At 49.3% G+C, this 13,433-nt stretch overlaps 1 protein-coding gene across 1 annotated transcript in view; it reads right to left on the bottom strand.

Annotated features, from left to right (window-relative positions):
* Positions 1-13,101, bottom strand: part of MAP2K1 (mitogen-activated protein kinase kinase 1) — a 78,623-nt gene extending 65,522 nt beyond the window's left edge. Inside the window, exon 1 of the mRNA XM_038767441.1 lies at positions 12,823-13,101. Coding sequence (XP_038623369.1) covers positions 12,823-12,908 — 86 coding nt within the window. The 5' untranslated portion in view covers positions 12,909-13,101. The remainder of the gene's footprint in view (positions 1-12,822) is intronic.
* Between the last annotated feature and the right edge of the window lie 332 nt (positions 13,102-13,433).

Genomic DNA, 13,433 nt, shown 5'->3' with positions numbered 1-13,433 from the left:
ACCATTTAAGGGGACTTTTGTCTCAGGTTATTTTGAGCTCTGCTAGTTAGCGACTGCGTCGCGGCCTGCCTCTTCCCAGGAGTATGCCCTCTGCCACTGCACCCCTCAGGGGTGAAGAGAGGGTGACATAGGGGCTCTAGCACCTGAAAATAATTTAGAGCATTAGGGCCTTTCCTTTTACTGGACTGGGGAGAGGGAAGGTGAAGGGAAAAGCTTAACTTTGATGTGCACTGGTTTCCGCTGTTTGTCTTCCCTTTCCTAATAAATAATAACTGTGGTATTTGTTAAGTGCCTACTATGTGTCAAGCGCTGTACTAAGCACTGGGGAAGATACAAGCAAATGGGGTTGGACACAGTCCCTGTCCCACGGAATTCTATGAAGACGTTTTTTGCACCTTCCCTAATGTCTAATGCCATGCTCTGCACGATGCTTCATGGATATCAGTAATAAATAAATGAAGAACTGGCACTAGAAAGCTTAAAATTGGTTACATCTACTAAGCAGGAATAGTACGCATGGCTCAATCATCTTCCCCCCACCCCCACTTCAGGTCTAGGCTCTGCCACTTGTCAGCTGTGTGATTTTGGGCAAGTCACTTCACTTATCTGAGCCTCAGTTACCTCATCTGTAAAATGGGGATAAGACTGTGAGCCCCCCGTGGGACAACCTGATCACCTTGTATCCCCCCCCACCCCCGCGCTTAGGACAGTGCTTTGCACATAGTAAGCGCTTAACAAATGCCATTATTATTATTATTATTAAAATGGGAATTTAGACTGGAAGCCCCACACAGGACACCGATGGTGTCCAACTTAACTAGCTTGTAAGTTGCAGCGCTTAATACAGTGCCCGGCACAACACTTAATAAATACCATTAAAAGGGGAGGGGAGGGCACTATCTGGTCCTTTCATCCCTGAGGGGCTTCCATAAAAGGCAAATACAAACACAACAAATAAATATCCACCTCCTCCAACAATCCTTCCCTAACACCAACCCTGCAACTAGCTCTAGCACTCAAGTGTCCATTAATACCCTAACTCGGCACTTGTTCATCAATAGTGCAATCAATTATTTATTCTGGTTTCCCCACTCATAAATGTGCTTATACCTCTGCCTTAAGCATGGAACCTCCTTGTGTGGGCAGATAACATTTCTCGTACTTCTGTTGAATTGTGCCGAGCATTTACCTCAGTTCATCACCCGTACTGGGGGCTGCTCAATTACCATTACTACTACTAGTAGTATCACAGAGCACAATACATACACACTGGGTGGAAGGCCCTCTCTCCTCAGATCCAGCAGATAATTACTCTCCCCACTCCATTCAAAGCCATATTGAAGGTACATCTTCTCCAAGAGGCCTTCCTAAAGGCCTCTTTTCCTTTTCTTCAACTCCCTTCTACGTTGCCCTGACTTGCTCCCTTTATTCATCCCCACAACCCGGCTCCATAATACTTCTGTCCATATCTCTAATTTATTCATTTATATTAATACCTGTTTATATTAATACCTGTCTCCCCCCCGTAGACTGTAAACTCATTAGTGGGCAGGGAATGTATCTGTTATACTGTTATATTTGTACTCTCCCAAGTGCTCAATAAATAATGATTGGCTGACTGATATTGTGCTATTCAAATACCTTTACCATTAATACTACTGAGCACTGGACATACACGCTGAGTGCTGCTCAAATACCTTTACCACTACTACTACTACTCAGTGCTTAGTACAGTGCCTGGCACATAGAAAGAGCTTAAATACCATTATTATTATTACTACTAGTACTACTGAGCACTGTACATACCCATTGGGTGCTGCTCAAATACCTTTACTAGTAATAATAATAATAATAATAGCATTTATTAAGCGCTTACTATGTGCAAAGCAATGTTCTAAGCGCTGACTACTAAGCACTGTACATACACGGTTTATTGAACTGGGGAGGTGGTGTTTGAACCCAAACTGGAATTTCCTAGGCCGCTCTCCCAAAAACCGTCTTAAAAAGAAATGCTAGGAAGGAGGACCAGCCCTTAAACAAGGCGCCATCTGGTCCCCCTCCCATATGTCATCTCTCCCTCCTCCTCCTCCTCTTTGTCCTCCTCCTCCTCCCCACTCTTTGCCATCCATGAGGCTCTTCCCCATCTGGTGCTCTTGCTGACATCCCAGGCAGGCCCGTGGGAACAGCGTGGGAGAACAAGCCAGACTAGCATTTTCAAGGGTCAGCAGCGCACCCCAATGCAGAGGACTCCTGTTACTTTAAAGACAAAAATGTTCCAACCAGCTCTCCTGTGCTTTCCCTTTCCCTTTTTAAAAATGGTATTTGTTAGGCGCTTCCTATGTAAAGGTTAGGGCCCAGTACTAACCCCTGGGGTAGATACAAGCGAATGAGGTGGGTTACCGTCTCTACCCCATATGGGGCTCACGGTCTTAATTCCCATTTTACAGATGAGGGAAGTGAGGCCAAGAGAAGTGAAATGACTTGACCAAGGTCACAGAGCAGTCAAGTGGCAGGGCCGGAATTAGAACTCGGGTCCTTCTGACACCCAGGCCTGTGCTCTAGACCGCCGACAAAACCGCAACTTGGGAGAGGATGAGAAACTAACCTTACACCGGATGGGTTTACAAAAACTCGCCTGGGTCTCTCCGCGTGCTTCCCTCAGGATTATCACATAGGAAGCAGTGTGGCCTAGTGGAAAGAGCTCCAGGACTGGGAGTCGGAGGACCTGGGTTCTAATCTTGGCTCTGCTACTTGCCTGCTGTGTGACCTTGGGCAAGTCGCTTCACTTCTCTGGACCTCAGTGTCCTCATCTGTAAAGTAGGCATTTAATACGTGTTCTCCCACTTTGACCGTGAGCCCCTTGTGGGATCTGAATAACTTGTATCTACCTCAAGTGTTTCCTACAATCCTTGACACGTAATAGGTGCTTAACAAATGGCACAATAGTTATTATTATTACTATTATTTGCTAAGCAAACAGAAGTAGAAGGTACCTTTCCTGTTCTTTGAAAGCTTAGCTTTTGAGAGAAGGAAATGAGAGGTTCTCCCACTTGGGAAAAGGATTCTGTCTTAAAAAGATATAGCAGGCTCAGGCCAGGGGCTCCATTGACTGCAGACCTGGATGGACTGTTACAAAATCTATCATAGCTTTTTTTTTTAAATGGTATTTATTAAACACTACGTGCCAGGCATTGTACTAAACGCCAGAGTAGATACAAGGTGATCAGGTTGGACACAGTCCGTACCCCATATGAGGCTCAAGGTCCTAATCCCCATTTTAAAGGAACTGAGGCCCAGAGAAGTGAAGTGACTAGCCCCAAGTCACACAGACAGCATGTGGCGGAGCCAGAATTAGAACCCAGGTCCTCTGACCCCCAGGCCCGGGCTCTTTCTACTAGGCTGCGCTGCTTCTAAGCGTGTAGAATGTCTGTTAATGAGGGAGGGGAAAAGCTGACATGGCTTTGCACTGAGGAAGTGCTCAATAAATACGATTGTATGAACGAGCAGCTGGGTTCCAATGCCTCCTGAGAGACTGAGGAGGCTCATTCATTCAATTGTATTTACTGAGCGCTTACTGTGTGCAGAGCACTGTACTAAGCGCTTGGGAAGTACAAGTTGGCATCATATAGAGACAGTCCCTACCCAACAGTGGGCTCACAGTCTAGAAGGGGGAGACAGAGAACAAAACAAAACATATTAACAAAATAAAATAAATAGAATTAATATGTACAAGTAAAATAGAGTAATAAATACACACAAACATATATACATATATACAGGTGCTGTGGGGAAGGGAAGGAGGTAAGGTGGGGGGATGGAGAGGGGGAGGAGGCTCAGTCTGGGAAGGCCTCCTGGAGGAGGTGAGCTCTCAGTAGGGCCTTGAAGGGAGGAAGAGAGCTAGCTTGGCGGATGGGCAGAGGGAGGGCATTCCGGGCCGGGGGAGGACGTGGGCCGGGGGTCGACGACGGGACAGGCGAGAACGAGGCACAGTGAGGAGATTAGCGGCAGAGGAGCAGAGGGTGCGGGCTGGGCTGGAGAAGGACAGAAGGGAGGTGGGGGGTTGGGGCGAGGTGATGGACAGCCTTGAAGCCCAGGGTGAGGAGTTTCTGCCTGATGCGTAGGTTGACTGGTAGCCACTGGAGATTTTTTGAGGCGGGGAGTAACATGCCCAGAGCATTTCTGGACAAAGACGATCCGGGCAGCAGCGTGAAGTATGGATTGAAGTGGGGAGAGACGGGAGGATGGGAGATCGGAGAGGAGGCTGATACAGTAATCCAGACAGGATAGGATGAGAGTTTGAATGGCTCAGGCCTTTTTCTCTCAAGGAAAAGGCGCTGTACACTTGCCTAGTGCAGTCAGTCAAACTACTTATTCAGCACTTCCTTTGCACCAAGCACTGTGCTAGTAGCTAGGAGATAATGAGATATGAGACAGTCCCTGACCCAAAAAGGATCATGGAATAAGATAACCAATATCTTCTCACTGTGCCTTATTCTCGCCTGTCTCGGTCTCACCACTGACCCCTGGCCCACATCCTGCCTCTGACCCGGAATGCCCTCCCTCCTCAAATCCCACAGACAATGACCCTCCCCAGCTTCAAGGTCTTATTGAAGGCCCATCTCCTCCAAGAGGCCTTCCCAGACTAGGCCCCACTTTTCCTCATCTCCCACTACCTTTTGCATCACCCTGACTTGCTCCCTTTGCTCTTTCCCCCTCCCCAACCCACAGCACTTATGTCTTATATCTGTAATTTTATTTATTTATATTGATGCCTGTTTACTTGTATTAATGTCTGTCTCTCCCCCACCCCCAGACTTTCAGCTCGTTGTGGGCAGGAATTGTCTCTTTATTGCTGTACTGTATTTTCCAAGCACGTAGTACAGTGCTCTGCACACAGTAAGCGCTCAAAAGATACGGCTGAATGAATGAATGAATAAGAGGCAGATAACCTATCCTCAATCTAAGGCTCTCTGTGAGTCTCAGTTTAAGTAGACAGAGCCTGGGCGTCAGAGGACCTGAGTTCTAATCCTGACTCCACCACTTGTCTGCTGTGTTATTTTGGGCATGTCACTTCACTAACCTGTACCTCAGTTTCCTCATCTGCAAACTAGGGGTTCAGTCCCTGTTCTCCTTCCTTAGGCTGTGGGACCTGATTACTTTGGATCTACCCCAAATTTTAGTACAGTGGTTAACACACAGTAAGAACTTAACACTATTAGTATCACCATTATTATAATTATTCAGAGTGAAACATGAAATACCACAGTTGTAATCATTATTATTATTAGTGAAACATGAGGGTCATTAAAGTGGGAGATGAGTTTTAACAGAAGCGTATCAAAACGCTACCATCTCTCCTTCCTCTTCCCCCGGCTTCTTTCCTCTTTAGACTCGATATCTGTTTCCACCACAGCAGACTGGGTTGCTGCTCCAAACAATTTATCTGCAAAACGCACTAATTAAGTTATCCAATCTGTTCCGGGCTCCGGAGAGCCAGCCCGAGACCCGCTGCTAAAGTAATCAGTTCCCAACATGGCTTCAGAGGAGGTACACACTCTCTCAGATACGGCCAAAGCATGTGGACTTACCCTCATGGTAACTTTTTCATTTCAAAGAGGAGGAGGAGGAGGAAGAAAAGGAGGAGGAGGTGGTGGTGGAAAAAGAGGGGGAGGAGGTGGAAAAAGAGCGGGAGACGGAAAAACAGGAGGCGGAGGAAAAGGAACAAGAGGAGGAAAAGGAAGATGAGGAAGAGGAAGAGAGGAAAGGAAGAGGAGGAGGCAGCAGCAGTGGAGACAAAGGAGAAGCACCACTGAAGACATGAAGTGCTTTAAGCTTGGGGACGAGCAGAGTTGTTTTCTTCAACAAATGCTATGCTCTTTGGGGTTGTTTTGAATAAAAATGCTTGTCAATCAATCAATCAATCGTATTTATTGAGCGCTTACTGTGTGCAGAGCACTGGACTAAGCACTTGGGAAGTACAAGTTGGCAACATATAGAGACAGTCCCTACCCAACAGTGGGCTCACAGTCTAGAAGGGGGAGACAGAACAAAACCAAACATATTAACAAAATAAAATACATAGAATAGATATGTACAAGTAAAATAAATAGAGTAATGAATATGTACAAACATATATACATATATACAGGTGCTGTGGGGAAGGGAAGGAGGTAAGACGGGGGGATGGAGAGGGGGACTAGGGGGAGAGGAAGGAGGTGGCTCAGTCTGGGAAGGCCTCCTGGAGGAGGTGAGCTCCTGGTTAGGCAAGTCCTAGACCAAGAAGCTCTTCCTTCTGGCTCTACTGGCAAAGCCCAGGAGCTTCACCTGTGACGTGATCCGTGGAGAAGAATGTAAATGCAGGCATAGATCTCCCGACTTCAGCGCTGCTCGGGAGAGGAATATTCTCAGTATTTCTGCTGCAGGCTGCACGCAGATTCCTCCCATCGTATTGCAGCGATGAGTCACGCGGGTGGCTGCACAAGGAATGAGGCTGGCTACAAAACGCGGGTCATCTACCACATCTATATATTGCCAACATCTATATGTTGCCAACTTGTACTTCCCAAGCGCTTAGTACAGTGCTCTGCACACAGTAAGCGCTCAATAAATACGATTGATTGATTGATCTCTCCGGGAAAACTGGCACACCTGCTACCCACACTACAGGTGGTCCTGGTGTCTGGTTTCTTTCTGCCAACCACTTAGTGAGCTCTATCATCAATTCCATGCCATGGCCCTGAGCTCGTTGTGGGCACGGAATGTGTCTGCTGACTCAGTTGTAATGTACTCTCCCAAGCACTTAGTACAGTGGTCCGCACACAGTAAGCGCTCAGTAACTACCACTGACTGATTGAGAACGTGACACTGCCAGCACCAGGCAGTGAGGACAGTACCCCAGGGAATGGGTCTGTTATATTATTGTACTGGATTCTCCCCAGTGCTTAGTACAGTGTTCTTCACACAGTAAGCGCTCAATAAATACGACTGACTGACTAATTGATTCCTAGGCACCAAGCACGTTCAGATCCTCAAATCTTGATGTTTTGTTATTTTCAATCAATGGTGTTTATTGAGTGGTTACTGTGGGCAGAGCACAGTACTAAGCACTTGGGAGGGTACAACATATTGTTATTGTTATACACTGTACCCTCCCAAATGCTTAGTGCAGTGCTCAACACACTGTAAGTGCTCAATAAATATGATCGATTGATTACAAAACAAGAGAATTAGCAGACATTCCCTGCCCATAGCGAGCTTCTATTTTGGGGCCTGTTTGGTTACGGGTGTCATCAGCACAAGACCGCCACATGCCCTGCCCCATCCCCGCCAAAACTTTCCAAATCTGCTCCAAGCGGACTAAAGTGGCCCTCCCAGAGCTCACTCCGACTGAGGCATCCGACAGACAATCCCTCTCCCCGACTTCAAGGCCTTATCAAAAGCGCATCTCCTCCAAGAAGCCTTCCCCAAGTCCTCCTTTCCTCTCCTCCCACTTCCTTCTGCATCACCCTGACTTGTTCCCTTCATTCATCCCCGCTCCCAGTCCCACAGCATTTATGTCCATATCCGGAATTTATTTATTTCTATTAATGTCTGTCTCCCTCTGTACACTGTAAACTTGTTATGGGCGGGGACTAGGTCAACCAATTGTTATATTGTCCTCTCCCACGTGCTTAGTACACGGCTCTGCATACAGTAAGCACTCAATAAATACCATTGATTGATACTGTCCATGCCCCACATGGATGTGGGGGGGGTTTACACTGCAGCCCGATTAATCTCTAATTTCCCCACTTCGTACCCACCAATACTTCTCCCTACTTGTAATCTATTTTAGTGCTGGTCTCCCCCGCTAGACTAGAATCTCCTAGAGATCAGGGACCGTGTCTCCCAACTCTATTGTACTCTCTGAAGCGCTTACAACAGTGCTCTGCAAGGAGTAAATGCTCAAAACTATTGCTTCATAAGCACTCAAACCCCACAGCACTTACAAACATGTCTTTTATACGTCACCGCTTTCTCCTAGCTGTATTTTTTCTTTACGCTCCTGCCTCCCTCACTAGAGCGTATGCTTCTTGAGGGCAGGGCTCACATATACTAATTCTACTGTACTCGGTACATGGCTCTGCACTTCATAAAGATTATTGTTTATGCCTCATTTCCTCTACTCCCTCGCCCTTCTGCATCACCCTTGCACTTGGATTTGCATCCTTTATTCACCCCACCCTCAGCACTTATATATAGCCATAATTTATTTATATTAATGTCTGACTCCTTCTGGAGACTCAGTTCCTCGTGGGTGGGGATCGTGTCTGTTCACTCTGTTATACTGTCCTCTCCCAGGTATTTAGTACAGTGCTCAGCCCACAGTAAGGACTCAATAAATAATCAATTGATTGACCTTCCAAACAGTCAGACTCTGAGTGTCCATAAAGTCAGAGATCATCGTAACCCCTGCTCTCCCGAGGTGAAGATAAACACCAAACACTGGAATCTGGATATACGAACCCCACTACGTTGCCCTGACTTGCTCCCTTTAGTCATCCCCCGTCCCAGCCCCACAGCGCTTATGTCAGTATCTGTAAATTATGCATTTTATTATTGTCTGTCTCCCCCTCTGAATAGTAAGCACGTTATGGGTGGGGAATGTGTCTGCCACACTGTTCTACTGTACTCTCCCAAGTGCTTAGCACAGTGCTCTGCACACGGTAAGTGCTCAATCAATATGACTGGGTGACTGACGGTGCCCATAATAAAGATATTGATGAGCTCACAAGCACCTTAAAAGCCACGCTGGAAACTTCAGTTGTTTAACACCACCAAGTGCCATTTTTTTCATAAAGCAGATACACAGATCTCTAAGCCCATAACCCCCAAGGGGACAGTGACTTAAGAGGGAGATGATGGCCAGAGGTAAAAAGGGCCTGCAGGGTCTTAACTACAATGAGGAACTAAAGGTGGGCGAAGGCCGGGATGGGGAGAAGGCCAAGGATTGGGGGGGGGGGGGGTGGACCCTGGAGCTGGGGCAGCAGCAGCACACCTCAGAGAGGTTGGGTGGCACTGACAGTTTCCTCCTCTGCCTTTGTGGGTCTTGCACCCTGATCCTTCTCAGAGGGAGAGAAGGCGAGAAAGGAGCCGATACAGGTGGGTTCTTGGAAAGGACTAGGTGGGGGACACGTAATTTCCTTTGTAAGCTCAGCATGGAGCTTTCCTTTCCATGCTCCGGGAGGGGACCGGAATGAATGTGTTTGTCCCGGGGCGGGAGGAGGATAGCAAGCCGGGGGCGGCATTACTTGGGCCACCAAAGGTCCTCCCCTTTGACTTGCCAGCTGCTCACTTCAGAAGCCACAAAATCAGGGAGGGGGGGACACAAGGTTCTGCGGGGCAATTTCACCAATCTGAAGGGTAATGAAAAGGCCACTCCATCACGGACCCCCAATAGGGAATTCCGTCCTGCCAGAAGGGAGGGGCTGCGACCCTCGCCCACTGGCCCCTGCACCCCCCAGCAAACTCCCCCTCTACAGTGTAAGCTCCTTGTGGGCAGGGAATGTGTCTGTTAATTGTTGAACCATACCTCTCCCAAGTGCTTAGTACAGTGCTCTGCACACAGAAAGCACTTACTAGATATGATAGATCAAAATGTAGATACTAACTCTGTTATGCTGCCCTTTTCCAGGGGCTCTGCACACAGTAAGCGCTCAATACAATTGATTGATTAGAATGTACCTACCAACTCTGTTATGTTGTCTTCTCCAAAGCACTTAGTTCAGTGCTCTGCACCTAGAAAGCACTCAAAAAATACCACTGATTGATTGGACTTCTATCTACCAACTCTATTGTAGGGGTCTCTCCCAAGGGCTTTCTCCAGTGCTCTGCACAGAGTAGGCGCTCCAAAAGTACCATTGATTAACTGATTGGAATGAATCTACTACCTCTGTTGTACTGTCCTCCCCCAAGCGCTCTGCACATAGTAAGCGCTCAAAAAAATACCCCAGATTGACAAGGCTGTATCGACAGAGAAGTAGCGTGGCTTAGTGGAAAGAGCACAGGCTTGGGAGTCAGGGGTTGTGGGTTCTAATCCCAGCTCCGCCACTAGTCAGCTGTGTGACTTTGGACAAGTCACTTAACTTCTCTGTGCCTCAGTCACCTCATCTGTAAAATGGGGATTAAGACTGTGAGCCCCACGTGGGGCAACCTGATTACCTTGTATCTACCCCAGGGCTTAGAACAGAGCTTGGCACATAGTAAGCGCCTAACAAATACCATCATCATTATTGTTATTACCAACTCTGTGCCACTGTCCTCTCCCAAGTGCTTCTGTATCTAGTAGGCACTCAATAAATACCACTGATGGACTGGATTTGTAACCAACCAACTCTGTGCCACTATCCTCACCTAAGCTCTTCATCGTGATTGACTGAATTTGTATTTACCAACTCTATTACAGTGGCCTCTCCCCAGCGATCCGCACCTAGTAAGCGCTCCCAAAATACCCCAGACTGACCAGATTATCAACCAACTCTGTGCCACTGTCCTCTCCTGTTTCATCCAGTGCTCTGCACCTAAAAAGCGCTCCATAAATACCACTGATTGACTGGACTGTATCTACCAGCTCTATTATAGTGGCCCCTTCCCAGCGCTTCATCCAGCGCGCTGTACCCAGTAATGGCTCCAAAAATACCCCAGATTGACCAGACTGTATCAACTCTGTGCCACTGCCCTCTCCCCAGCGCTTCATCCAGTGCTCTGCACCCAGTGAGCGCTCCCCAAATGCCCCAAATTGACCGGACTGTATCAACCAAAACCCTGTTGAGAGCTCACCTCCTCCAGGAGGCCTTCCTCTCCTCCTCCCCCCCCGCCGAGCCCTACCTCCTTCCCCTCCCCTCAGCACCTGCATATATATTTGTACAGATTTATTACTCTATTTTGTTAATGATGTGCATATAGCTTTAATTCTATTTGTTCTGACGATTTTGACACCTGTCTACATGTTTTGTTGCCTGTCTCCTCCTTCAAGACTGTGAGCCCGTTGTTAGGTAGGGACCGTTTCTATATGTTGCTGACTTGTACTTCCCAAGTGCTTAGTACAGTGTTCTGCACACAGTAAGCGCTCAATAAATATGACAATGAATGAATGAACCAGCTCTGTGCCGCTGCCCTCTCTCCAGCGTTTCGTCCAGGGCTCTTCACCTGGCAAGCGCTCTATCAATACCACTGATGGACTGGATTTGTATCCACCAACTCTATTATAGTGGTTTCTTCCTAGCACTTCGCCCAGTGCTCTGCACCCAACAATCGCTTCCCAAATCCCCCAGATTGACTGGACTGTATCAACCAGCTCTGTGCCACTGCCCTCTCCCCAGCGCTTCGCCCAATGCTCTGCACCTAGCAAGTGCTCCATCAATACCACTAACTGGATTTATATCTACCAACTCTAATATAGTGGCCTATCCCCAGCGCTTTGCCCAATGTTCTACACCCAGTAATCGCTCCCCAAATCCCCCAGATTGACCGGACTGTAACAACTCTGTGCCACCGCCCTCTCCCCAGCGCTTCGCCCAGTGCTCTGCACCCAATAATCGCTCCCCAAATCCTCCAGATTGACCCAGACTGTATCAACCAGCTGTGCCACCGCCCTGTCCCCAGCGCTTCGCCCAGTGCTCTGCACACAGTCAGCGCTCAATAAATACGGTTGAATGAATGAACCAGCTCTGTGCCTCCACCCTCTCCCCAGCACTTCGCCCAGTGCTCTGCACCCAATAATCGCTCCCCAAATGCCCCAGATTGACCAGACTGTATCAACCTTCCCAAGAGCTTAGTACAGTGCTCTGCACACAGTAAGCGCTCAATAAATGCAGTTGAATGAGCGAAACAGCTCTGTGCCTCTGCCCTCTCCCCAACGCTTCGCCCAGTGCTCTGCACCCAATAATCGCTCCCCAAATGCCCCAGATTGACCCAGACTGTATCAACCAGCTGTGCCACCGCCCTCTCCCCAGCAATTCGCCCAGTGCTCTGCACCCAATAATCGCTCCCCAAATGCCCCAGATTGACCGGACTATATCAACCTTCCCAAGCGCTTAGTACAGTGCTCTGCACACAATCAGCGCTCAATAAATAGGGTTGAATGAATGAACCAGCTCTGCGCCACCGCCCTCTCCCCAGCGCTTCGCCCAGTGCTCCGCGCCTACCAAGCGCTCCCTTCGCCCTCGAGTGGGCTCTGTGCCCAGCGCTTGGCACAGTGCTGCGCGCCTTGGTGGGGGGGGGGGTGCTGCTAATAATATCAATCAATCGTATTTATTGAGCGCTTACTGTGTGCAGAGCACTGTACTAAGCGCTTAGGGAGTACAAACAATGGCCTTTATTGAGCGCTTACTATGTGCGAAGCCCTGTTCTCAGCGATGGGGAGGTTACAAAGGGATGAGGTTGTCCCACAGGGGGCTCCCAGTCCTCACCCCCATTTGACAGAGGAGGGAACCGAGGCCCGGAGAAGTGAAGGGACTTGCCCCAAGTCGCCCAGCTGACAAGTGGAGAGAAGCAGCGTGGCTCAGCGGAAAGAGCCCGGGCTTGGGAGTCAGAGGTCATGGGTTCGAATCCCGGCTCCGCCACTTGTCAGCTGTGTGACTTTGGGCAAGTCACTTCACTGGGCCTCAGTTATCTCCTCTGTAAAATGGGGACGAAGACTGTGAGCCCCCTGTGGGACAAACTGATCACCTTGTCACCTCCCCAGCGCTTAGAACATAGTAAGCGCTTGATAAATTCCATTATTACTAGTACTATTATTAAGTGGGGGAGGCGGGATTTGAACCCACGACCTCTGCTACTCACTCGGCGGAGCTGGTCCCGTTGACGGCGGCCCCGTCCGGGGTGGGGTTGAGCTGGATGGGGTCGGGCTTCTTCCTGGGCATGGGCATCGTGCGGGCACCGCCTGCAGGGTTGGGGGGGGGGGGCTGGGGGCAAGCCCGGCGGCTGCCTGGAGGAGGAGGAGGAGGAGGAGGAGGACGAGCTGGCGTCCGTGCGGGAGGGAGGGAGGAGCGGGATGATGGGAGGGATGGAGGGCAGACCGTGAGGCGGCCTGACGGAGCGCACCCTCCTCCCCCGCCGGCGGCCAGACCCGGCCTGCCCCGCCCCCCGCGCGCGCCCCGCCTTTTCTTCCTTCCCCCGCCCCCCGGCCCCGACCGCCGGCCAATAGGAAGGCGCCCTCCGCGTCACGTGACGCGGAAACGGCGTCACGCGGGCGGCGCGCGCCGGGCCGCGTCCGCAGCGCCCTCTGCCGGCCTCCCCGAGGGCCCGCCGAGGCCCTCCCTCAGTCAGTCAGTCAGTCAGTCAGTCAGTCTGTCTATCTATCGATCGTATTTATTGAGCGCTTACTGTATGCAGTATAGTATTCTATTCTATTCATTTTATTGTGTTAGTATGTCTGGTTGTGTTCTCTGTCT

The sequence above is a fragment of the Tachyglossus aculeatus genome, chromosome 26 (assembly GCF_015852505.1).
Source record: "Tachyglossus aculeatus isolate mTacAcu1 chromosome 26, mTacAcu1.pri, whole genome shotgun sequence".
In the NCBI taxonomy this organism is placed as follows: domain Eukaryota; kingdom Metazoa; phylum Chordata; class Mammalia; order Monotremata; family Tachyglossidae; genus Tachyglossus; species Tachyglossus aculeatus.
This window is presented reverse-complemented; position numbering and strand designations above follow the sequence as displayed.